This window comes from Antechinus flavipes, chromosome 1 (assembly GCF_016432865.1).
Source record: "Antechinus flavipes isolate AdamAnt ecotype Samford, QLD, Australia chromosome 1, AdamAnt_v2, whole genome shotgun sequence".
NCBI classification, from domain to species: domain Eukaryota; kingdom Metazoa; phylum Chordata; class Mammalia; order Dasyuromorphia; family Dasyuridae; genus Antechinus; species Antechinus flavipes.
In genome coordinates, this window is record NC_067398.1 from 693,236,094 (window position 1) to 693,261,949 (window position 25,856).

The 25,856-nt window shown below is 50.3% G+C and overlaps 1 protein-coding gene across 1 annotated transcript in view; it reads right to left on the reverse strand.

Annotated features, from left to right (window-relative positions):
- Window positions 1-3,118: 3,118 nt before the first annotated feature.
- Window positions 3,119-25,856, reverse strand: part of HIP1R (huntingtin interacting protein 1 related) — a 76,244-nt gene continuing 53,506 nt past the window's right edge. Inside the window, exons 11-32 of the mRNA XM_051972703.1 lie at window positions 25,490-25,630; window positions 25,213-25,274; window positions 24,250-24,322; window positions 21,273-21,456; window positions 20,427-20,515; window positions 19,611-19,727; window positions 19,264-19,365; window positions 16,656-16,850; window positions 15,369-15,516; window positions 14,294-14,380; window positions 13,475-13,582; window positions 12,052-12,188; window positions 11,795-11,905; window positions 11,450-11,508; window positions 11,227-11,257; window positions 11,044-11,106; window positions 9,845-9,945; window positions 8,493-8,598; window positions 7,236-7,359; window positions 7,065-7,126; window positions 6,692-6,904; window positions 3,119-3,808 (exon numbers count right to left, since the gene is read on the reverse strand). Coding sequence (XP_051828663.1) covers window positions 3,761-3,808; window positions 6,692-6,904; window positions 7,065-7,126; window positions 7,236-7,359; window positions 8,493-8,598; window positions 9,845-9,945; window positions 11,044-11,106; window positions 11,227-11,257; window positions 11,450-11,508; window positions 11,795-11,905; window positions 12,052-12,188; window positions 13,475-13,582; window positions 14,294-14,380; window positions 15,369-15,516; window positions 16,656-16,850; window positions 19,264-19,365; window positions 19,611-19,727; window positions 20,427-20,515; window positions 21,273-21,456; window positions 24,250-24,322; window positions 25,213-25,274; window positions 25,490-25,630 — 2,361 coding nt within the window. The 3' untranslated portion in view covers window positions 3,119-3,760. The remainder of the gene's footprint in view (window positions 3,809-6,691; window positions 6,905-7,064; window positions 7,127-7,235; window positions 7,360-8,492; window positions 8,599-9,844; window positions 9,946-11,043; window positions 11,107-11,226; window positions 11,258-11,449; window positions 11,509-11,794; window positions 11,906-12,051; window positions 12,189-13,474; window positions 13,583-14,293; window positions 14,381-15,368; window positions 15,517-16,655; window positions 16,851-19,263; window positions 19,366-19,610; window positions 19,728-20,426; window positions 20,516-21,272; window positions 21,457-24,249; window positions 24,323-25,212; window positions 25,275-25,489; window positions 25,631-25,856) is intronic.

A 25,856-nucleotide genomic window follows, 5' to 3' on the forward strand; every position in this document is an offset into this window, starting at 1 on the left:
GCTGGGGATCCGACCTAACTCCCGCTGCACAAATGGGAGCCAGAAAGGCCAAGGGGGGGCGGGGGGCGAAGGAGGTATAGCTCAGTCATGTGACCGGAAGCGCCCCGGAGGCAACTCTGGTTCACGGTCTCGGCTTGGTCTGTTGTCATGAATGGTCCAGGGCCGCTGCGGGCGGAGGGGGTCCTGGAGAAAACGGCTCAGCTCTCCTAGTTGAGTCAACTCTTTGTGAAACGTTGGGGAGTTTCTTGGCAGAGGCACTGGGGCGACTTGCTATCGCCTACGTCAGCTCATTTTACAGATGAGGAAACAGTCAAAGGGTGAACGGTCACGCTGCTGGTAATTGAGAGCAGATCCACTGTAGCGCCACCTAGCGGTTCGCCTCGTAGCCCTTCCTGACTCCTTGTATCCACTGTGGCGCCACCTAGCGGCTCACCTCGTAGCCCTTCTTCCTGACTCCTTGTATCCACTGTGGCGCCACCTAGCGGCTCACCTCGGAGCCCTTCTTCCTGACTCCAGGCCTGACTCCTTGTATCCACTGTAGCGCCACCTAGTGGCTCATCTTCTAGCCCTTCCTGACTCCTTGTATCCACTGTGGCGCCACCTAGCGGCTCACCTAACCCTCCCCCAGAATCAGGTAGTAAAAGGACTTTGAGCTCCTTGTATGAAAGCGGGAATCTACAGCGTGAAGCGCAAACGCTTCAGTAACTCACCTTGCTCCTTCCTGCCACCCCGAGCCCTAGTTTTCATACAGTTAATGAGTTTTCGGGGAAATCACGTGAATTGTCTGCATTTTGGTTGGCCCTCCAGGTAAATACTTGATTTATAAACCTCCAGGTGATGGAACTGCATTTGTTTCCTCTTCCGGTTCCGCTGTAACTAAATACTGTCCAACAACCTCGAGGGAATTTAAGTCACTGAAACAAGGCTCCTCTCATCCCCCAGCGGGAGCTTTTACTGAGGAAAAACTGGCCCTCTGCGCCGTTTGGAGAGCCTTCGGAGGTTTCACAAACGGGTTTCAGTCACTACAAGGGCCACGGGGCAGGGCGCGCCCTGGGGCCTGGCCGGTGAGGGAAGCCAGCGCGAGGTGTTCAGGACTCGGACCGCCTTGATCCGTGTAGGAAATTCCCAGGACGGAGCCGTTCCGCCGCAGAGCCGTCTGGGGGCTCCGACGGGTTGGACCGGCTCAGGTGTGTGTCTGAGCTGGGCGGACCCGCGCTCGCCACTTTGGGCAAGTTTTAACGCCCTACTGCGGTTGTTTTGCTTTGTATTTTGTGAGTCACATGTAGTAGCTGGGGAGACCGGAATATTTTTTTCCTACTGTTTTTTTTTTTTTTGGGGGGGGGTGGGAAGGTCAAAAGTAATGGGAAGATTCCATTTGTAAACTTTTTTTTTTTTTTTAAAATGGGGTAGGAGGGTCAAAGGGAGGATTTCGTTGTAAACTACTGGTTTTTCAAGGGGGTGGGAAGGTCAAAGTTTCCACCACAGCCTCGTGTGTTGAAGGGCTTGGCCCCTCCCCGGGAGCAGCTCAGTTGGGAGCGCCTCCTCCCTTTGGTTATAAAACACAGGAGCCGAGCTCGGTGACCTTCTGGCTTCCAACCCCAGACCCTCCAAGCGCCGCCCTCATTGGCTCCTTAAGCGCCGGCCAGGTGCTTTTCCCGTTCCCGGGACCAGAAGGGGGACGACGACGGGGCGAGTGCAAACGGACGGGACCACCAAGGTCTGCCATTTGGCCCCCGCCTGCGTCAGGAGGCCCGGGCAGTGTGTACCAGGGCAAGCCGCTTCCTTCCCGGCCCAAGGAGGGGCTCGGTCCCCGCGGAGCTCCCAGCCCCCTCCGGGCTCCCCAGCCAGACCGACCGGGGCCTGCATCACTTCCTCACCCAGGCCCAGAGCTGGGCCCTTGCCCCATTTCTAATCCACGACTTCCTGCCTGGCACAGGCTGCTCCGGGGCAGGCCGGCGGCTTCAGGCGCTGCCCCTCCTCCCCAGCTGGTTCCGAGGGCTCACCGCCAAGCTGCCTCTCCGACCCCCTTTCGCCAGCCCTGAAAAAGGCTCTCAGCAAGGTGCTGGCAGCAGGCGTGGGCCTCCCAGGGCGAAGGTCAGCCCTCATCAAAGGAACAACAGGAAACGGGTGGGGGAGGGCAGGCGGGGCTTGCTCACGGCTAAGGGGGCACAGACAAGCCCTTTTAAAAGGGGAGGGGGCGCCTAGATGAGCCCTGCCTCCAAGCCTAGCTCCCCCTTTCTCCCCAAATCGCCCTGGAAAATCCAGCCTCCAAGTTCTTGATAATGTCTAACTGTGAGCCCTCCACCTAGAATCCAGACTGAGATGGTCTGGGTATTCAGCCAATGCCAGTGAAACACGGGCAGGTCCTGCCACCCAAGGACCGAGGGGGGCGCGAGCGTGGCTCAGAGAGATGAGAAAGGCCTTGAATGGCCCTGGGGGGGTCGGCCCTGTCTCTGAATGCCCTCCCTGGGCACCTCTACTCTTAGACGGCCCCTCCAATTCCCTGATGCTCCGTGGGATGAGAGAAAGCTCCGGCTGGAAGGTTCTTCCAAAGGCCATCCATCGGTCTCAAAGCCACTCGCTTTTTCGGAGGGCTAAGTTGGATCCAAAGTAGCCCCCAAAGCCGCCAGAGCACTGGGTGGTCAGAACTCACACCCGGATCCTCTGCTCTCTCCTCTGCACCAGCCCCTTGCAGAAAGGTACAAATCAGGGTGCAAAATGAAAGGGGACCTTCCCTCTGGGATGGCCTGCCATTCTCGCCATACGGCCGTCACATGTTAGCTGCACGCTGTCTCCCAATAACAAGTGAGCTCTGAGGGCACAACATGGGTTTTTTGCTTTTTTCCCCATCCTCAATATTTAGTCCAGTGTCTGGCACATAGTAAGCGCTTTATAAATGTTTGACTTGATTGACAGGAGCGGGGCACTTTCTTCCAAACCAGTGGAATATAAAGCAGGATGGTTCTGCCATCACCTATCCCTGCCTGGCCCATAGTAGGTGTTTTATAAGTGCTGTCAAATTGAGATGCTCTTCCCATCACGCACCAGACCGCCAAAGATCTATTTGCTTCCCCAAATAAAAACCCAGAGGGGCTAAGTATCCCAATAGCCGCGGAGCTCCTTAAGAGATTCTCTTTAATATTTATTCCCCCCAACAAGCCCAAATCACAGATTCCGTCCCAAGAAAGGGCCGGGCCCTCCCCAAAGCATCCCCTGCCAAGGCTGCAGCCCCTGTACCCAACACACTGAATATAAAACAGTAGAGAAAAGATGCAACGCCGGATTTTAAAAACATCATGTCTCTCCTGAAGGACTCCAGCTCGGGTCGGCGGGGAACCTTGCTGGGCTAAGAAGTTTTTCTTATTGCAGATAAATAATCACAGCTAGGGTGGAGCACAGTCCGGCACGTCTCAGCCACTCGCGGGCCCGAGAGCCACAAAGCCCTCGGTTTGCCTCCCACCCTCTGCTTGAGGGGGCCCATGAAGTAAGCGGCTCTGCAGGGCTTCCGGGCCACCGGGGGTGGAGAAGATGCTACGGCAAACCAGGGGGTGGAAATCCAGCTGTGATCTGTTTAAAACACAGATATCTCCTGGCTCTGGGGTCCACTCCTTCCCCGCCCCAAGCCCTGCAGAGCTGGGTCTGGGGGATGTCTCCTTGGCCGTCTGGGTAAAGGGGAGCTAGGAGGGAGCCTTCCCATTTGCCCTGGGGCCAGGAAGGGTCCCCCAGCCTCATTTCTCTTCAAAGCCAGAGCTGAGCACTCTTAGGAGTTCATGAGCTGGGCCTGGTAGACGCCATCCTCCTTCTCGAGCTGAAATGACAATAGGGAACTGCTCAGAGTGGATGGATCCGGGGGCCCCCAGTGCCAGCCCCCGCCCTGCTCCTGTCTGGAGGTTGCTGCAACCAAGCTTCCTTCCCCCAGACCCAAGGCTCTTCGCGCTCTCAGGCTGACGGCCTCCAGAGCACCTTTGCCTCTCCCAGCCAACCCCAGCCCTCCCAGAAGGTGGGACACTCAGAGACTGAGACCCTCCCCTAAGGAAGGCTGCGGCTCACAAGGTCTGCCCAGGAAAAAAGTACCATCAATAATCTCTTTTTTTTAAAGGTGAGTGCATAGGAACTCCCAAAATCTTTCCACTTAAGCTTGCCATTTCTCTGTCTGGGTGCTCTAGACCCTGGTTGGTACAGTGGCCAGCTCCAGGTTGCTGCTGACAGTGGGGCACAAGCACCCCCTTTTCAGAGAGGTGCCTCATTATGTTCCCCATTTGAAGAGACTCGTGCTCCCCCAAACAGCAGTGCTCTTGTGTGAGTGTGTGTCGGTATCAGGATGTGGTGCCCCGGCCCCCATCATGGACTCTCAGTGGCTGAACCCAGGGAGGGGCCAGGTGTCCTGCCGTGGGAAGCAAAGAACTGTAAGGAGACCCAGGTTCTTTTATGGCAGAGGACAGCCACAAAGCACGGAGTGGGAGAAGTGCTTGGCTGGGCCCCAGATTGTGTGTGCACTTGCGTGGGCCGGCCCACGCATGCAAGCAAGTACATGTACAAGTACAGGTGTGTGCATGTATGTATAGGAAGATGGGGTTATTGTGCATGTGTGTGTGCACGTGCATTAGTGTACAGGTACATGCTCACATGTGTCTGCAAACATTTGTGCATGTGTAGACATGTGTACTGTGCAAATGTAGATGTGTACTGTGCATGTGTACACATTTACTGTGTATTTGCTTGTGTAGACATTTGCTGTGCACATGTGTCCGTGTGCATGTGTAGACACATTTACTGTGCAGGTGTAGTAGATATATTTGCTGTGCACGTGCATATGTATACATTTACTGTGCACATATATGTGTGCATGTATAGACACATTTGCTGTGCATGTGTAGACATTTATTGTGCATGTGCAGATACTGTGCACATATCTAGACATTTACTGTGCATGTGTAGACATTTATTGTGCACGTGTCTGTGTGCATGTGTAGACATTTGCTGAGTTTGTGTGTGTACATGTGTATACATTTACTGTGTATGTGCATGTAGACATTCAGTGTGCATGTGTGGACACATTTACTCTGCTCGTGCATGTGTAGACATTTACTGTGCGTGAGTGTGCATGCATATGTAAACACATTTACTGTGTATGTGCAGACATTTACCGTGCGTATGCATATGTAGACACATTTACTGTGCACATGCATGTGTAGACATTTACTGTGTATTTGCATGTGTAGACATTTACTGTACATGTGTAGACATTTACTATGCACATGTGTCTGTGTGCATGTGTAGACATTTACTGTGTATGTACATGTGTAAACACATTTACTGTGCATGTGTAGACATTTACTGAGTTTGTGTGTGTACATGTGCAGACATTCACTGTGTGTGTATGTGTGGACACATTTACTGTGCACATACATGTGTAGACATTTACTGTGTGTGTGCATGTGTAAACACATTTACTGTGCATGTGTAGACATTTACTGAGTTTGTGTGTGTACATGTGCAGACATTCACTGTGTGTGTATGTGTGGACACATTTACTGTGCACATACATGTGTAGACATTTACTGTGTGTGTGCATGTGTAAACACATTTACTGTGCATGTGTAGACATTTACTGTGCACGTGCACGCGTAGACATTTATTGTGCGTGTGTGTGCATGTGTAGACATTTACTGTGCATGTGTAAACACATTTACTGTGCATGTGTAGACATTTACTGAGTTTGTGTGTGTACATGTGCAGACATTCACTGTGTGTGTATGTGTGGACACATTTACTGTACACATGCATGTGTAGACATTTACTGTGTGTGTGCATGTATAAACACATTTACTGTGCATGTGTAGACATTTACTGTGCACGTGCACGCGTAGACATTTATTGTGCGTGTGTGTGCATGTGTAGACATTTACTGTGCATGTGTAAACACATTTACTGTGCATGTGTAGACATTTACTGAGTTTGTGTGTGTACATGTGCAGACATTCACTGTGTGTGTATGTGTGGACACATTTACTGTACACATGCATGTGTAGACATTTACTGTGTGTGTGCATGTGTAAACACATTTACTGTACATGTGTAGACATTTACTGTGTGTGTGCATGTGTAAACACATTTACTGTGCATGTGTAGACATTTACTGTGCACGTGCACGCGTAGACATTTATTGTGCGTGTGTGTGCATGTGTAGACATTTACTGTGCATGTGTAGACACATTTGCTGTGCACGTGCATCTGTTTTTCCTCCCAGGAGGGGATGCCAGCTCCAGTGTCTCCCCGGGACTTTCCCAGGATGGAGCATGAATTCCCCCACTGCCACCCCTACAGCTGCCCCGTGGTTGCCGCCCATCACTGGACACCTGAGGAGAACATGAGCCCGGGTGGTGACACACGGAGGCTCCACCACTTTCTTAGCCGCCACCCCCAGCTCTTTCAGAGGCGCCACGTGTCCGGCCCTTGCGCCCGCCTGGGACCGCGGCAGAGCGGCCCCTTCGGGCTCTCCCCTGAGCCTGCTACCGCCCTGAGGCACATGCCACAGTCTTTATTTTCTCCATTTTTCAGAGGGGGTGAACGACTCTGCTAGGGCCGGATGCAGGACGTGTCTCGCCTCCAGGTCCCGCCACATCTCCCCTCCACCACTGCGCTTGACCGAGCCGCCCGGCTATCCGGGGAGCCACGTCTTCAAGGGTACCTGGCAGTCCTGCTTGGGCACCAGGGTGGGCTTCTGAGCGAGTGGGGGCTTCTTCAGGATGCCCCGGCGGGGGCTGGCCACGGGACGGCTGAGCTGCTGCTCCTCCTCGGGGGGCTGGTCCACCCCCCCTGCCAGGGCGTAGTGCCTCTTCCGGAGCTCCCCCAGCCGCATCCGCTCATTCTCCAGCGTCTTCTCCAACTCCAGCACCTTCACCTGCAGGGCCCAGAATCCATCAGCCCCTGGCTCAGCTCTTCCCAGCTCATCCGGCCCCCCAGGACCCCCGACCTTCTCACAGGCCCCGCTCTGCCCCGGCCCTGCTAGGCCATCACTCAGTGTCTCCTGCCTCTCTTAGGAGTGGGGTCCGCCATCCTACCTGGGTCTCCATTTCTTCCTTCTTCAGCTTGATCAATGACATGCCCGAGAAATCCATGGTGTCTGCGTGTCAGAGCAGAGGAAGCTGGTGAGGACCACCCCTCGCCTCCTCCCCCGCCCCCCGTGCCCATCCCTCCTCCCGCCCTGCTCCCTCCTCCAAGCGGCCCCTTACCTTTGTCCTCGATCTGCTCCTGGCCTGACTTGGTGGAGGCCACCACGTTGGCGGCCATCTCATTCACAGACCGGGAGCACTCCTGAAGCCTGCTCAGATTCCTACTGTGCTTGTCAGCTTTCACCTGCCCAAAAGCCAGGGGACCCCTCAGAAAGGGGCCATCGCCTCCCCCCTCCCCCAGCCTGGAGCGAGCCGGAATCCCTGACCTTGTTCTTAATGTTTCCAGATTGGGCTACAACATTGCTGGCTTTTGCGGCCGTGCCTGCATTTTATCTTGTGCATTAAAAGCCTGGCCCTGAGAAGGGGCTTCATTATTCAGAAAGGGTCCACGGCATAGAAGATTAAGAAATCCTGCTATGGAAGCACTTGCCCTAAAAAGACCCTGTGAAGTGTAATTCATTTTGTAATTTTGTAAGTGTGTGTGTGTATGTATATGTATACACATACATGTATATACACACATATATAAATTTAAAATAAAATAAATAAGACATATATTATTGAAGTTTAGAAAAATGTTAGTGACTTCTAGGATCACAGGAACCTGGTTACAGCTGGGAGGATCCTTCCCTCTTATTTTGTGCATTCCTGGTATAAATCCTACTTGGTCATAGTGTATTATCCTGAAGAATGACTTGCTGTAATCTCTTTGCTAATATTTTATTTAAGATTTTTACATTAATATTCATTAGGGACACTGTTCTACAATTTTCTTTCTCTGTTTTGACCCTACCTGGTTTTGGTGTCAGCACCATATGTGTGTCATAAAAGGAATTTGGTAGAATTCCTTTTTTCTCTATTTTTTCAAATAGTTTGAATAGTAATGGAATTAATCGTCTTTTAAATTTTGGTAGAATTCACATGTAGGTCCATCTAGCCCTGGAGATTTCCCTCATTTTAAGGAGGAGGAAATTAGACTCGGAGATTTCCCTTGACTCAGTTAACTAGCTCTTCCTGTTTTCCAGTGTCTGGCAGCCTCAGTCTTCTCCCTCTGTAAACAAAGGGGGTTGGCCCACATGGCCTCTCCTTCCCTTCCAGCTCTGGTCATCTGCCCCCCTAACAGTAGCTGAGCTTTCGGAATTCTGGATGTTCTCATTTTTACTCAAAGAATTTCACCCTCCAATGACCCGGAAGAAGCAGAGGTAGTTATTTCTGACTGAAGGAGGCAGGAGCCCCACAAAGCCTCGGCATAGGGATCTGGCCAGGACCAAGGGAAAGAACCACCAGGGGATTCTCGGGGGCTGCTCGGGGTCTCACCTTGGAGGCAGCCACCAGCTGGGCCGTGCTGGCTGCGATCTCGTGGGAGCAGACGATGAGCTCCTCGTATTTCCCTGTGTGCAGGACCACCTTGTCAGCTGACTCCCTGTTGGGGGTGGGTGGGGGGAAGAGAATCACAGAAGCTGTGAAGTGACCAAGAAAGCCCCACTTAGACATCCCCAATGTGTATCCAGCCTCTGCCTGAAGACCTCCAGTGATGGGGGACTCTACCTCCCTAGGCAGCGATTTGGGAAAGTTCTCATTGATGACTTCAAGCCTAAATCTGTCCCCTTGAAGCTTGCCCCCATTGCTACTAGAGCCATATTATCCTCAAGAGCCAGGAAGGAACTCAAAAGCCAAAGCCTCCACACTGAGGCCCCAAGGGAGTTTAAGTAGTTAGCCAGTTTAAGGCCTGGAGCTCAAGCCTTCCTGATGGTCCGGGGCCCAGCAGGGCCGGGCCAATCCCTCTTCCTGGCCACCGATGTCCAGTGCTAGAAGCCAGCTCCGTTGTCCCCTCAATCTTTTCTCCTCCAGACTAAATGCGCCCCATCAGCCTTCTCCCAGCACAAACAGAAAAAAAAGCGCCCCATCCTCCCGGCCCAGACTCCTCGGCCAGCCTGCTGGCTTTCTGTCTGACAGCTGGGCAAGACCAGACCTGACGCCAATGCAGGTGAAGAGGGCCTGTGCCCGTCCCTGGGCTCAAATCACCCCTGCTGATCGAATCTCTTCCCATCAGTCATGGAGTCAAGGCTACCTCCTTTCCCTGGCTTATCAGTGTCCTTCCCTAACCTCAGGGGCTCACAAGTGACCCCAAGACTCCAGCTGGTCCAGCTGGATCTGCATGTGTGTGATGGGACAGGGCTCTGGCTCCCCAGAACTTTGCAGGTTATAATCCCTGGGGGAGGCTGACCCAGGATGGCAGGACCCCAAAGCTTCCCAGGCAGTCACAGCCCACGAGCAAGACAGAAAAAGTAGCCAAGAACTGGGAAACCTGAAATTCCCGCTTTGGTGTGAGCTACGAGATGCTGGGCAAGACCCCGCAGAGCCCCCGTAACATGGAGCTATTGAGGTTGGGGGCCCAGATTCTAATCTCCCCCCACTTTGCATGTGTTAGCTATGTGGTCTTGGGCAAGTACTCTCCTAGCTGCGATCTCATGGCTCTCCCTAGGCCTCCTGCGCCGGGGCAAGGGCCTCCTCTGGCTCTAAATGGATGAGCTGGCTCTGAGCTTCCTTCTCATTGCCTTGGCCAGAGATGGCAGGAAGAGGCCGCAGGGGACGGAGGAGCTGTTTTTCCCACCCAGGCAGCCAGAGGCCCCGCTGTGACCCCTCCTCCCTCTCCTGCCTGGACCTACACCAGCTGGGTGGCTCCCCAGCCCACGGCCTTGGATGCTGAGATGAGGCCTTCGGTCCAGCGCGAGTTCTTGGCGTAGAATTCCTGCTGGGTGGCCGCCCCCTGATGAAAAGAGAGGAGAGAAGCTCTGTGAGAGGGGTGGGTGAGCTGGGGGCCACCATCCTAAGTCTTCCTCCCCCAGGGAATTTAGTTTCTAGAAAGGGGATTCCTAGTTGTCTGGGGGGGGGGGGAAGGGTTAAAGCTGATCCTCCCCCAACTCCCAGCATCACTCCATCATGTCTTCCTCTCTGGTCCCTCCCTCGTTCTAAAGTTAGCTCCCTGAGGGCAGGGATTTTGGGATTATGCCTCTGTACTTCCTGCTCCTGGCACAGAGGGGGCGCTTACTAAGAGTATTTTAAAAATTATTTGTAACACCCTCGAGGCCAAAGAGAGGCAATTTGGGGACTATTTCCTATTTTAAATAGTGATGCTGGTGACGTGTGTGGGTAAATGTATATAAATATAAATTTTTAAAATTACTTATAATAAAAATAAAATTAATAACATATTAATTTAAAACAAATATTTAATGTCATTCTATGTATTTTAAAGTATCAAGTTACTATCATTAGCTTTTGGTTCAGGCCTGTAATTCAATTGAGTGGAAAAGGTCCCAATCAATAAATTAATCAGCAACTCTAAGGGGGGAAGGGGAGAGGGAAGAGCAGGATATTTCCCCCTTGCCACAAGGTGCCACCTGTGTGCCCCGTGGCTAATTAAATCACCTCCTTGGCTCTCACTTCCTGATCCGTAAAATGGGGAGACTGGAAAAGACGGCCTCTGAGGTCCCCAAGAGCTCAGACTGGCTAATGTAGCCGTCAGGAGGCTGGCTATAGTACTAGAAAGTCTCTGAAGGGTCTCTGAGGCTGAGATAGAGCCTTCCAGGGGAACCATGTCTCTGTGACTGAGAAAGACCCTTCCAGGGATAGATCCTTCTGGAGGATAGGTCTCTGTTACTGAGATAGACCCTTCCACTAGAGAGATTTCTGTGGCTGAGATAGACCCTTCTGGAAGATAGGTCTCTGTGACTGCTATAAACCTTTCCAAGAGAGCGATCTCTGTGGCTGAGATAGACCCTTCTGGAGGATAGGTCTCTGTGACTGAGATAGACCCTTCCAGGGATAGACCCTTCCCTTCCTGGGGGGCTATCTCCAGACTCACCCTCCCACTCTCCACGATCTCCTTCTGCAGGCTGGTAGACGTCATCACTAGCAGCCGGATTGCCTGGCAAGTCAAGACCCGTGTTTTATTCTAGAGCAGGCAGTCCCTCCTCCCTCTTCCCTTCTCCTTCCTTCCCTCCTCCCTCCTGGCAGTGCCCATCAGGGAGGATTACCCCATGGTTACCTTCATGAGGTCGGTACAGGAGTTGAGAATCCTGGAAAGAAGAGGGAGACACTGAGCCAGGTTGGGATGTGGGTGGGAGGTGGCCCCCCAGCCACACCCCAATCCTCCCCTGCGGCAGGGGCTGACACTGTACTAAGGGACAGAATTGGGAAGCAGTGGCCAGAGCCATGGCCCAGGATCTGGGCAGCCAAGGTGGGGAGGGGCAGGAAGTGGGGGTCCATACCTCTCATTCACTTCCAGCTTCACGCCTGAGCTCTCGTGACGGGCCTGGTTCATCATATCCTGGGGACCGACGAGGAGAGGTTATGATCTCAGGGCCGGAGAGGAGCTCGGGACTCACTCATCCAGGCCATCCCCCCTTTTAGACCGAGGGGGACACGGAGCCCCCTCTGGAGAAGGCCGGCCTTCCTTCAATGGTCCCGTCTCCTCTAGGAGAAGCTCTCAGGAAGCCCAGAGGAAGAGGCCGCACAGAGAGTTCTGGCCCCCCAACTTCACTGGGGTGAGGGGTAGGGGCCATCCCTGTGGCCTCCAAGGGCGTCGAAGGTGAATGGATGGGCCGGGCTCTCACCTCAATCCTCCGAACAGCATTTTCAATGGCGGCCGACGTGGCGGCCATCTCTTTGTCCACCAGATCCCCGAGCTCTTCTTGCCGCACATCCAGGCTTTTGGGTTTGAGCTCCTGTCGGGGGAGGGTTGAGATGCGAGCGATTTAGGGAGAGAATCAGCATTTCCCTTTTACAGACTTTGCTGGAGCAGGGAGAACCCGAACTTCCTCCCGCTCCGAGGGTCCCGGCCGGGAGAAGGGGGTCTCCTCTGCTTCCTCACCTGCCCGAGCTGGAGGATGCCCTGCAGGGGGCCCCTCATCTGGCTGGCGTCGGCCTGTGGCAAAGACTGCCTGTCTTTGAGCAGCCCCAAGTACTCCAGGCTCCGGGCCCCGCACTCCCTGCACGTATCGGTCAGTCCTATGGGCAAGAGCGGGCGGTTACGGTAACAAGGGTGAGGAAACTCGGGGCTGTCTACATGGGACTGGTGATCAGTGAACTGCTGCCCTCATCTGGGCTGCCCAGGGATATCATCTGGCCAGGGTCATGTGGCCAGGAGGGATCAGAGGCGGAATCTGAACTCGGGCCCCCTGGGCTCCTCCCGCACTGCCCTTGCAAGGCCCAATACCGGACAAAGCTGCGCTGAACCGTATGCTGCTGGGGTATGTGCCATTATGCTCTTTTTACAGGTGGGGAAACTGAGGCTCAGAGGTCTACCCCAAAGCAGCATAAGTAGCAAATGCCAGACCTGGGGCTTGAACCCGATTGTCCTGTCTCTCATAAAGTCACCCAGGGGTCTCAGTAGCAGTGAATAATAACCAGCACCAACATGATGCGCTAAGGTTGGAAAGCCTCACTTGATTCTTATAAGCGCACTGGGAGGTGGGTGCTATTGGTGCTATTGTTCTCCCTGTTTTACAGGTGAGGAAACTGAGGCAGGCAGAGAGGAAGTGGCTCGACAGGGTCATACAATCCCATCTGAACTTCCTTCCTTCCCTTCTTTCATAATATTCACACAACAAAGGATGAACCTCTGCGACCCATGGCAAACGTCTCACGTGAACGTTTCACAAACCAAACCCCTCCCGCTATTCTCTGATTATTACATCATTTCATTAGGATGGCAGGTAAATCTTGGGGAGTCCTATGGCATCTGGGCAGTATTCTGAAATGGAGGAGGGAACCTCAAATCCGGCCTCAGACACTTAACACTTCCTGGCTGTGTGACCCTGGGCAAGTCACTTAACCCCAACTGCCCCAGGGAAAAAAAGAAAAGGGGGGAGGGAGGAGGGGACAGACTCAGAAGCATAGAGATGGGAGGGAGGGGCAGGGCAGCCAGAGCAGGTCGAGGCTTCCAGGTCTCGCAGCCAGGCTCCCGGGAGGGGCAATGGCTACGGCCTCTCTAGCGCCCTAGTCCAGGTTCAATCAAGGCACTAGAAGGGGACGCATTGAATTTAAGGCTTGCGAACCTCTCTTCACATCCTATTATATCAGCTGCCCCTCACAGCACAGGAAAAACATGCTATGATTGAGCCCATTTCACAGCTGGAGAAACTGAGGCTGGGAGGGTCTAAGGCTGGTTCACAAGCAGAGTCTTTCTGAGTCTGAGCTAAGGGATTTCTCCATAATATTCTGTCTTTACAAGATGCTCCAGGGCCCAACCCGGGGAGTCTGCATGGAGGAGGACAGGGAGAAAGCTCACTCACGGTCGGCGTGGTCCGTGGGAGCGAGGTGCGAGGTGGCGCTCCCGTTGATGATGGTGTCTGCGGCCAGGTGAGAAAACTGGGCCAGCGCTGCTACCAGTGCAGAGGAGTCTGGGAAAATGCAGAGGGAGAGAGAGGGACGGAAGTGGACAAATGAGGAAATCTGGTGGGTTTCCCCTCTGAGCCAGACAGTGGGACTGGACTTCCCGGGGAGGAGTGAAAGGAATGGAAACTTCAGGAATTCTCTTCATCCTTTTTTTTTTTTTTTTTTTTTTTTAAAACTCTGGGGTTAAGGAGGGAACCTGAGAGATCTGAAACTACTCTTGGATGTGAGAGTGAGTCCAGCAGAACGTAAGCTCCCTGAGGGCAGGAGCTGTTTCGTTTTTTTCTATGTATTCCCAATGCCTTACAGAGTACCTGGCACCTACTTAATGCTTGGTTTTTACAGGAAGCCCTTCTCTGGACCTCCCCAGAAAGATATTTGTTAAATGCTTAGTACAGTATCGGCATATAGTAGGCACTATATAAATGCTTATTCTTTCTCCTCTCAGACACAAGCAGCTAAAATGACCAGGACCCAAGGCCGGTAACTGAAGTCTTTCCTAGATTGGGGAAGAACTGTCTTTTGCTTCTTTCTAAGTCCTCACAACTTAGCACAGGGTCTGGCACTTAGTAGGCCCTTGATAGATGCTTGCTGACTGACTCTGGGTGCAGCGGCCCATCTGTCCCATCCTACAGTGAGATAGGGATGGCGGAAGTCTGAGGTCTTGAGTCCTGCCCTCTGCCCAGTCAAGAGCCCAGGGGCTCCTCCTCGTCACTTACCAGTCATGGAGGCCATGTACTTCATCTGCCCCTTCTCCAGGGCACTCAGGGCGTCCAGGGCGGCCTGGGCTCGGCTCACCAAGTAATCTGCAAACACAGATCAGAGAGGAGGGGACGGGGAACGGTGACCACGTGGGACAAAGAACAGGCTTCCGCCCATCCTCGCTCCTTCTGCCTGGCCAGGCTTGTGGCCTTCTAGGAGCCGCCTTCCCACGATGGGGCTCCGGTGAGCAATGAGCCCCCAAAGACCCCAGCCCAGCAAGGGCCTTGAGAAACTTTCCTCCCACCCAGAACTAGCCCCTCCTCTCAAACCCTCCTCCACAGAGGGGCAGAACCTTCTGGAAGCAGAGTGGGCGCCCATCGCCTGGGGAACGGTTGAATAAACCAGTTCGTGAGTGTAAGTGAATCACAAAGTGCCCCCAAAACAACACCAATGATGGACACAAAAAAGCACGGGGAGACTTATCTGCACCGATGCAGAGGGAAGGAAGTCTGACCAGGAAAAGCACACATAGCCAGGTTTCGATTAGTGCCAATAAAAAATCCCACAAAGCAGCCACCCGTGTTTGAATTAGCACTATTTGAAGTTAGATGTGTGTAAGACATTGGGCTCAAGCCCAATGGGAACATGCAGTACCAATTCTAATAATCAGTGGTAGAATTCACACAATTCCTTATTTGCACTAATTGAGATCTGTCTGTATACAATGTCCCTAACAAGATAAGTGGAAATAAGGCTAATATGAAGCCAAAAAGCTTCCTAGGAACATGCTAATTTATTTAATTTAAATATAACTTACATGTTAATTAAAGTGAATGGTCTTGGCTCTGGAGAAGGAGGTCAGAGAAGTGGGGGACTACAGGTATGAAAGGGTATATACCCTGCTGAATATTAGTTGATGTATGGCTTTTTCCTCCCCGGCTTAAATGACAAGGGCAGGGAGGGCACGTCAGGAATGCCCAGTATAGAAACTTAGAAGATGTCAAGAAAACGTCACCAAAAAAATGAAAGTGGGGGCAGAGCTTCCACAGATGTGGTTTTCTCTATTTTTCCCTCCTTCCCTCCCTCCCCGACCTGGAGAGCTGGTACAGCGCAGATGCAGGGGGTCATCCAGCTTGCTCACGGCATCCCTCACGGTGTTCTCTGCCTCGGCCACAGCGCCCTGAAGCACAGACAGCTGCTTGTCCAACAGTCTCTGCTGCAGCCCCTGGTGCTGGGCCTCCTGGGAAAGAAGGGCAAAAACCAACCACAGGGATAAAGTGCCTCCCGCTTTATAAAGTCCTTTGTGGGAACCCTGGGATGTAGGCGGAGGTGGGGATTCTTATCCCCATTTAGCAGATGGGAAAACTGAGGCCGAGGGATTGACTTATGGTAATTGGAAGAGAACTCAGAGGTCATCCAGTTTGATGCCATCAAAGTCAAATAGAAACTGGGGCCATGTTATCATATATAAAGATTCCAGCAGGCTGAATGTTGACTTAGAAAACCACCTAATAATATCATCTATATTTTACTGTATTTTTATTTGCTTTGTTAAGTATTCCCTAATATTATTTTAATTTGATCCCCTGTATTTGATACTTCTGGTCTAACCCAATGACCTCACTTTGTAGTTTTACTATATTTTTATTTGCTTTGTTAAGTATCCCCTAATATCATTTTAATCGATCCCCTGTGTTTGATACTTCTCATCTAACCAGTGACCTCACTTTGTAGTGAATTGGAATCGGAAAGACTGGGTTAGAGAGATTATGACATTTGCACAAAGTCCTACAGCTGAATGTCCCCCGGGACTTTGAGTCCATCGCTCTCTCCAATACACGGTGTTATATCTCAAGGAAGGGGGTTATTAGGATCACAGGGACGGTATACAGTCCGATTACTTCATTTTACAGAGTAGGAAAACTGAGGCTCAGAAAAAATTAAATGACTTCTCTAAGTCATAAAGGTGGTTGAGAGAGTAACAGAGATGAGATTCAAATCTAGGTCTTCTGAAATCCAAACAGGAGGAGCTCTGTTATAATACAAAGGCCTTTGTCCCACTCGGACCTCAGGCTCATTTTCCAAAGCAGCAACATAGAGGATTCCTCCCTGAAAAAAATCTGACTCTCACCACAAGGGGGCGCCCAAGGCTCCTTTCCCTCCAGAGATGCTCTGTACCTTAAATCCCTAGACTTAGCACTAGGGGAAATCATGTAGCCATGCAGCCCAACCCCTTCACTTTACAGATGAGTAGCTCGAGGCCCAAGAGATGATGGAAAAGGCTCAAAATACAGGCTTCCTGGGGGAGAGAAGCCTGGGACAGCTCCTTCCCACTGACCCTGGAGGAGAGCCCTACCCGTGGGCGAGAGCACGGGTTACCTTCTCTGCCAGCTTGCCCTGCAGCTCGCCGATCTCCCGGCTGCTTCGCTCTTGCTCCCGGCTCAGGGCGGCCTCCTTCTCCTGCACCAGGCTCTGTGCGGAATGCAGCTCGGCCTCCCGCTCCCTTACGGTGCTGCTCAGGGACTCCTTCTCCGAGTGAAGGGCATCCAGCTTGGAGCTCAGCTCGGATCCACTCTGCAAACACCCCCAGCAGGATGCAGTGAGGTCCTGGCCCTCCCAACCCAGCTCTGGTCATCACCCCGACCCCTTCACAATCCCTGCCACCTCCCAGCTCGAACGTCACAGAACGTCGACACTGTTGGGCCTCCGTGGCCAGCCAGTCCAACAAGTATCTGACTGAGAGTCTCTTCTTTAACCTCCCAACAGAGAGCCACCCAGGCTATGTCTGAAAATCTCAACAAGGGGAGCCCATCCATCCCTGAACCCAAGCAGCTCATTGCCCTTTGGGATGGCTCCGATTGCTGGTGAATTTGTCCTTATAGCAAGCTTAACCTTTCACCTTCCATCCCTCCGAGATCCTTCATGGATCTCATACAGTTGAACAAGCCCACCTAATCCCACTAATCCCTCTGCTACCATGAGACAGCCTTTCAAATGAGAGAGAAAACAGGAGGAAAAGAAACGGGGTGGAGAGAGAGAGGGAAGGAGAGAAAAAAAGATGGAGGGAAGGAGAGAGAGGGAAAAAGAGAAAAGGAAGGAAGGAAGAAAGGAGGGAAGGAAGGAAAGGATAGAGAGAGAAAGAAAAAGAAAGAAAAAAGACAAAGGAAGGAAGAAAAAGAGAAAAAGGAAGAAAGAAAAAGAAAAAGGAAAGAAGGAAAAAAAAGAAAAAGGAAAGAAAGAAGAGAAAGGAAGAAAGAAAAAGAAAGGATGGAAGAAAAAAGGAGGAAAGAATATGAAAGAAGAGGAAGAGGAGAAAGGAAACAGAAGACTGGAGGAAGAAGTGCCTTTTCTAATCTCCCTATAACCTTAATGCTTTCCCTATGAGATTCCCTCCACTTCCTCTCACATGTCTCTCTGTGGGACATGGCTGCTTGGTGCATAATTATATGTATGTTTGTAGCCACCCAAAGCATGTATAGACATACACATAAATATAAATAGGTGTGTCCATTAATCTCCTCTTCTTCCGTTTCCAAATGTGTCTGTACAGACACACACATAAAATTCCTTTCATGACAGAGCAGATGAGAAAATATAAACATGAATATACGTGTGTGCGCGTATGTTCTCATCTGCTCCTAGTCCCGCTCCTCCTCCACAAAAGCCACACCCAACCTAATCACAGGAAATGCTATTTACTCAGTGCTTTTTAATTATTCCACTCCTGTTATGAGTGTGGTTCCTCCAGCCCAATAACTGTCCTGCTTTCCTAGTCATATCCCCACTTTTGGGATTCAGTAGGTGCTTCATTAATGCTCTTCCTTCTATCCATCCATTCCTTCTTTCATCTGAGCCTCCCAACCACTCCCAGGGAGGCACTTCTGGATTGACCAGAATGTCATCAAAGAGGAAACTCTACAACCTTCTCTACTACCTTCTCTGCCCCTTCCCGGTCTTGACGAAAGCGGCTCTGGGCAGTGATAGGTTACGTGATTTGCCTTAGGAATACAGCCAGGATACTGTAGTGGTAGGACTTGAACTCAGGTGCTCCTAACTCTGGGACCAACTCTCTGATATCATCCTCGTTTTATAAGCAAGGAAACTGAGGCTCAGAGGCTAAGTGACTTGCTTACAGTCACTCAAGAGTATCGGTGGGCCCCGCCTTCCTGCCTACAGTTACTCTGATCCCCATTACACAGGTGAGGAAAATGCAGGTTCAGAGAGCCAGTCTCTGGGGGAGAATCTGAACCTGGGATCTTTCTGTTTACAGGCCCAGTGCTCTCTTCCCCAAGCAAGGCTGATCTTTCTTGCTGCTGCCTGGCATAGGGTCCACCACCAGGGGGCGATCCATCCATGCCCAACAAATGAAAGATCCCCACGGGACCGTAGATTTAGAACTAGAAGAGAACATGAAGGCCGTCTACTCCGGCCTCTCCATTTAACAAATGAAGAAGCCAAGAGAGCCTTAATAACTTGTCTAAGGATCAGTGAGGGCTGGAGAGCACCCATGTTCTGACTCCATCATTCCACTATACAATGCTGTGCTGGCTCCCCACTGCCTCTGGGATGAAAACAAACTCATCCTCATGTTGGACTCCCACCAGTCTAGATTATTACTAGCTGGGTTCTGACTCCCCCTGCCATCTCCCGCCTCCATGCTTTTGTGGGCCTGGAATGCCATCCCTCCTCATCGCCACCTTGCAGAGTCCTCAGCTCCCTTCAAGGCTCAGTTCGGGGCCCCCTCCCCTGTATATAGCTTTCCCTAGTTCCTTATGTGAAAGAGCTGCTCCCCAATTTTTTCGAGAATGTGTGTGTCCATGTGCAAAAGTGTGTGTTTCAGTCTTTGCCCTTCTTCATCCTCCCTGGTACGATGCTTCTCTTCGAGCGGCATAACTCCCTAGGTTATGCAAAAAGCTCTTTAATTAAGGGGAGCTTGGAGCCACAAAGACCCGAGTTCGAATCCGCCTTCCCCTCCAGGGTCTCCTACCTGCTCTTTGTGCAGCAGCGTCTCCTGAACCCGGACCAGCTCTCCCGCTTTGGCCTCCAGCTCCCTCTTGAGCGTCTCTAACTGGTAGTTCTGGTCCTCTAACTGGGACAGGAAAATGTGTCACCCAGAGTGGCGGGCAGCAGGGTGGGGGGAGGTAGGGTATATAAGAGGGGCTCGTGGGGAGGCAGCCCCCCTGCCTTTAGTCAGAGCCTGACCAGCGGGGACTGGACACTTTGGGGGCAGGGAGGAGCTCCCCTTCACTGGGGACTCCCCAGGAGCGGTGATCCGGCAGCCGCTACCCTCTTGGTCTGAGGATCCCCAGTAAAGCGTGGGAGGGAGATGGATACCTTCATCTCCGACTCGCGCTTCACTTGCTCCATCTGGAAGGCCAGCTGTTCCTTCACCCGGGCTACCTCCTCCTGGCTCTGCTGGGTCACGGTCAGCTGCTTGGCCGTGTCTGCGTTCTGAGTTCAGACAGGAAGGGAGAACGAGATCGGCCCAGAACACCTCCCACGACTTTAGACGAGGCAGAGTGCCCCTAAAAGCCAGCCGCTGGACTGATTAATGCACGTGCCCACTTGCATGTTGTGTCCCTCATTAGAATGGAAGCTCTTCTGAGGGCAGGAATCCTATTTTTTGTTTTTCTTTATATCCCCAGTGGTTAGCACATAGTAGGCGCTTTGCTGATCAAAGCCAAGTCTAGTTTTATTCTTGCTTACTGTTGAGTAGCAACTTGGCTGAGGTCAGTGACAGGGAGGCAGCTGTTACCTCAGCTGAGGTCACGCATCCATGACCAAAGTGGCCGCTCAAGGGCCCTGCCTGCGCCCCTTAATTCCATGGGTCCCACTGGGGGCAGAGAAGCAGCTGGTACCTTAACGGAGGTCACCCATCCATGACCAACAGCAGCCCCCCTTGATTCTGTGGGTCCCACTGGGAGCCAAAGGGCAGCTGGTACCTTGGCTGAGATCACAGTGAGCAACAGTGGCCGCCCAAGGACACCTGCCTGCTCCCCCACCTTGATTCCGTGGGTCCCACTGGGGGCTGAGAGGTGGCTGGTATCTCAGCTGAGGTCACCCATCCATGACCAACAGCAGCCACCCAGGGGCCCTGCCTGCCCCGCCTTGATTCCGTGGGTCCCACCGGGGCTGAGGGGAGGCTGGTACCTTCCTGAGTAGCTCAGCATGAGTGTTGATGAGCTCGCTGTGTTTCTCCTTCAGCTTGGTGTACCGTGCCTCGGTTGCACAGGCCTTCTCTGGAAAATGGGGGGGGGGTCAGTTTAGGTTAGGGATAGGATTGGGTTACAGACATCTTGTGAAAATGATTGCAATAATGCTAACAAAAAATCCTTCAAGCAGAGCCAAAGGCTGGGCCACCATAAAGATCGATCTCAGGCCTGGAGGGGGACGAGGCAGCGTGACCCCCTGCTTTGGTAACAATTACAGCTCGCATTTTTAGAGATTTAAGGTTTACTTGTTTCCCGGTCTGACTCTCACAGCCCCCTGGGAGGCCGGCCCTAGTATTCCCCCGACAGATGAGGAACCAAAGCTGAGATGCGGGCAGTGGCTGGTCCAGGGCCACACAGACAGCTGGCACCCGGGAATTCAGCCCAGTCCAAAGTTCTGTCCATGTTCACAGCCCTTCTGTCCCTCCATTCTCCTCCTGAGGATGCCTCCCAGACCGAGGATGACTCCCTGCCTGCACAAATGGGCCCTTCCCACCCTGGCTCCTCCAAGAGACTGCCCCGTTATCCCCACTCTCTCCTTGTCTCCCGCCTGCTCTCCCACTGCCCGGAGCCATGGCTGTGTCTCCCGCATCCAGAAAGACCATCCCCACCACGCCTGAATCCCTGTGGTGGTCTGAGGAGCGATCCGCCCTCACCATAAGATAATGGCAGGGGCTGGCGCTGGGGGTCCCCTCACATGAGAAGGGAGCATCCCTGGGAGGGTGTTGTGTCCGCGCCCTGCCCTGCCCCTACGCTTCCCCCCTCCCCGCCGGGGGCCAGGACCCACTCTCGGCCTCCTGGTAGAGGCCCTGCGCCCGCTCGTGCTCCAGCCTGGCCTTCCTCAGCTGCTCCAGCTCGTCCCTCAGCTGCTCATTGTCCACCAGGGCCTTCTGCTTCTGTTTGCGCTGCTCCTCCAGCTCGGCCTCCAGCCCGTTCACCTGGCCCTTCAGCTGTGTGATGTACCTCTGGGCCTGGGGGCGGTGAAGGAGACAGTCAGGGAGTCCTCATGCGCTCCCCGGCGCCTCTCCCCCTGCACCAAGGTGGGCGATGTGGGGCAAATCTGCTCCCCCGGGCCAGGCAGAGCAGGCGCCAGCTGCCCCACGAGGGGGCTTCCTCGGCTGGGAGGAGAGTGCAGCTCCAAGCCCTGTGCCCTTATGAGTCTAGCAACAGCATCACTACCGTGCTGTGGTTTAATCACTAATAGAGATACAAAAGCGCTTTGCCATTTCTGCTCTGGACCATTTTACAGATGGGGAAACTGAGGCAAAGAGGGTGAAATGACAGGGTCACACAGCTAGTAAATGTCTGAGTCTGCCTGACTCCAGGCCCAGAACTCTATCCTGAGTCGTCTAGGTGCCTCAATTATGAGATATATTGTATTATATTATAATATACTGTACACACACTGTATTATATTCACTAGATTATAAATTGTATTACATCACGTACACTAGATTATATATTAAATTATGCCATATTATAACTATATTACACATACTATATTGTATATAATAGATTACATATTATATTACATACACTATATATACTAGATTATATATATTGTATATTATATTACATATGCTAGATTATATATTATTTTGTATTATATTACATTACTTTAGATTGTATATACTAGATTATATATTATATTACATACATTAGATTATATATTATATTTACTATATTATATTACACATAGTATATTATTTATAATAGATATATTAATTACATCACATGCACTATATACACTAGATTATATATTGTATATTACATCACATATACTAGATTATATATTTTGTATTATATTACATACACTAGATTATATATTATAATTATATTTTATATTACACATACTATATTATATGCAATAGATTATATATTACATTACATATACAGTACTATATATACTAGATTATATATAGTATATATTGTATATTATATTACATATACTAGATTATATATTATATTGCACTATGTTATATTACACACACTATTTTATATATAATAGATTATATATTACATACACTGGATTATATATTACATATATTAGATTATGTATTTTGTATTATATTACATATTTTAGATTATATATACTAGGTTATATATTATTTCATTATATTACATTACATACACTTGATGATATATAATAGATTATATATTACATTACGTTATATTACATGCACTATATACACTACATTATATTTGCATATTATATATTACATTATATATTATTTTGTATTATATTACATACCTTAGATTATCTATACTAGATTATATATTATATTGTATTATATTATATTACACACACTATATTATATATAATAGATTATCTATTATATTATATTACATATACTGGATTATATATATATTATATATAATATACTAGATTATATATTATTTTGCATTATATTACATACCTTAAATTATATATTATATTGCATTACATACACTAGCCTATATACTATATTGTATTATATATTACATACACTATATTATATATTATATTGTACTATATTATATTACCCACACTATATTATATATAATAGATTATATATTACATTACATTCTATTACACGCACTATATACACTAGATTATATATTGCATATTATATATTATGTTATTTTGTATTATATTACATACCTTAGATCATGCATATGAGATTATATATTATATTGCATTATATTACATAACCGACACTAGATTATATATTATATTACACACACTATATTATATATTATATTATATTACATACACTGGATTATATATATTATATAACATATACTAGATTATATATTATTTTGCATTATATTACATACCTTAGATTATATGTTATATTGCATTACATACACTAGCCTATATACTATATTATATTATATATTACATACACTAGATTATATATTATATTGTACTATATTACCCACACTACATTATATATAATAGAGTATATATTACATTATGTTATATTACATGCACTACATACACTACCTTATATATTGCATATTATATATTACATTATATATTATTTTTTATTATATTACATACCTTAGATCATGTATACTAGATTATATATTATATTGCATTATATTACATAACCTACACTAGATTATATATTATATTGATTGTATATTGTATTGCATTATATTACATATACTAGATATCTTGTATTATATTATATACTCTAGATTACATGTTACATTATGTTATATTGCACTAGATTGTGGATTATGTTTTATATTACATTCACTATACACCATCAGCTATTATTCTTAGGAGGTGATCGTTCTTCCCTCTGCCCATGAGGGCCAGCCCCTGTTCTGCGCCTCGGAAACTTCTCAAGGTGTCTGGGGGCCTGAGATGTCTTGAGCCGAGAGCACACGGCCAAGCCCAGGCCTTGAACCCAGAACCTGCGGGCTGAGGAAGCTCTCCCCACAGCGCAGTCTCTGAGGACCACAGCGCACCGGCTCTCTCTGGGATCCTCACGGCTGCTACAGAAACTACAGATGCCGATGAGAATGACCACAAAGCCATTTACAAGACTCATCTCATCTAGGGCTCGGAGCAGCTCAGTGGGGTCTGTCACAGGGACCGTTCCTGGGCCCGTCGGGTAAATGGAAAACAGCCTAAGTGAGGTTTTAACTGGCCCCCCAGAGCCTAGGCCGAACCAGGACAGGACCTGAACAGGTCGGGGTGGGGGTGACCTTGAGTTCCTTCCCCCCGAGTCCCCCTGCCTCCTGCTGCTGGTGGAGACGCGGGTGGAACCCACCTCCAGCTTGATCTTGTCCAGTTCAGCTCGGAGCATCTCGACCTCCCTCTTCAGGTTCTCAATCTGGATGTCCCTGTGGGCACACAGCGGGCATGCATCGGGCCCGGCCCATCCCAGCTGGGGGGCTCCCTCCTCAGCTCTCCGCTCTCCCCCCTTCTCTCCCCACTCCCACCCCCTACTCAATACATCCTTTCTTTGGCATTCACAGCTCTCCCCCCTGCCGCCTCTGTCTCTCTAGTCACTTCGCACCTCCCTCTCCCCCATATATATCATTTTTGTCCTTTTATCTCCAGTGCTTAGCACAGCGCCTCACACGTGACAGACCCTACACAAATGCTTGTTTATTGATTAAAGGGCTAACTTGAAAGATTCCTCATGATGCAACGCTTGCCCTGGGTACCAGAGCCCTAGTTAAAGGCTCTGAATCAAAGCATGTGAGAAATGATGTTCAAAAGTGACTCCATAAGATCCCCAGTTAGCAAATATTCAATTGTGGTCTGTGTTCCCTATTTACCATGAAAGGAAAATGGGCTCACACTATATAGAAAAATTTCTGACACGGAGTGAAGCCAGAGTCCTACGTTAAGCAGGACAGGAAACAACCAGAATCTCCTCTCCCAAATTGTTCTGCTTAAAGTGCACTTTACTATCTGCTTATTTGTCCAGATTCCAAGGACTCTCACCAACAGTTCCTATCCCCACCCTGCCCTGCAGAGTCTCTCCTAGGCTACTGAGTCCTATTCCCCTCATTGTAACCATGAGGAAACAGACTCAGAGACGCCCACAATCACACAGCTACTGTCTGAGGCGGAATTTGAATTCATGTCTTTTTGATTCTAAGCCCCAGGCCCTATCCATGGTGCTCCCTGGATAGGCTGGGAGGATAGAGACATCCCCACTCAGCCTGAAGCACGAGCCCCAGTTCTAGCTCGGGACTCAGAGTCTCCCCAAGGGGCCCCTCACCTGTCGTCCTTGAGGGTGCCATTGGGGGGCCCAAAGGTCTGCTCGAAGAGATCGGCCACCATCTGTGAAACAGCAAATCAAGTCGCCAGATTACTTTTTATCCACCCAGCATTGCCCCCGCTGCTCCAGGAGAAGCCCCAGGGACAGGAGCAGCTTTCATTCACTCATCGAGCCAGCAAGGGCTTAGAGTGGGACCTCTTGGGGACCCGTCCCTTCCCCAAGCCAGAGTCGGGGCTCAGGGAGAGCTCAGGCCCCCAGGGAGCCCACGGCTCCTCACCGGGGGCTCTCCAGCCGGGGGGCCGGTGCTGATCTCAATGAGGTTTTCTGGTTCCTCATCCTCGGGGGCTTCCTCAGGGATCACCACCACCGGCTTGATGTGCTCGGCCAGAGCGGAGGCCCGCAGAAAATTGGGAGGACCCTAGAGAAGGAAAAAAGAAGGTGCTCAAGAAGTAGGAAGTGCTCCCATCTCTAATACAAGAGCTGGCCTTCTGGACAGGACTATGTTTGGGGATAAAGGTAGTGTTAAAAAAAACTGAAGGCATCAACATACTTTTTTGGCAAAGGTGTACCCAAGAGCATTCCCAACAAATAGGTAACAATTAACCACTCCTTGGAGGCAGCTCATTCTCCTTTGGGAGGAAGTT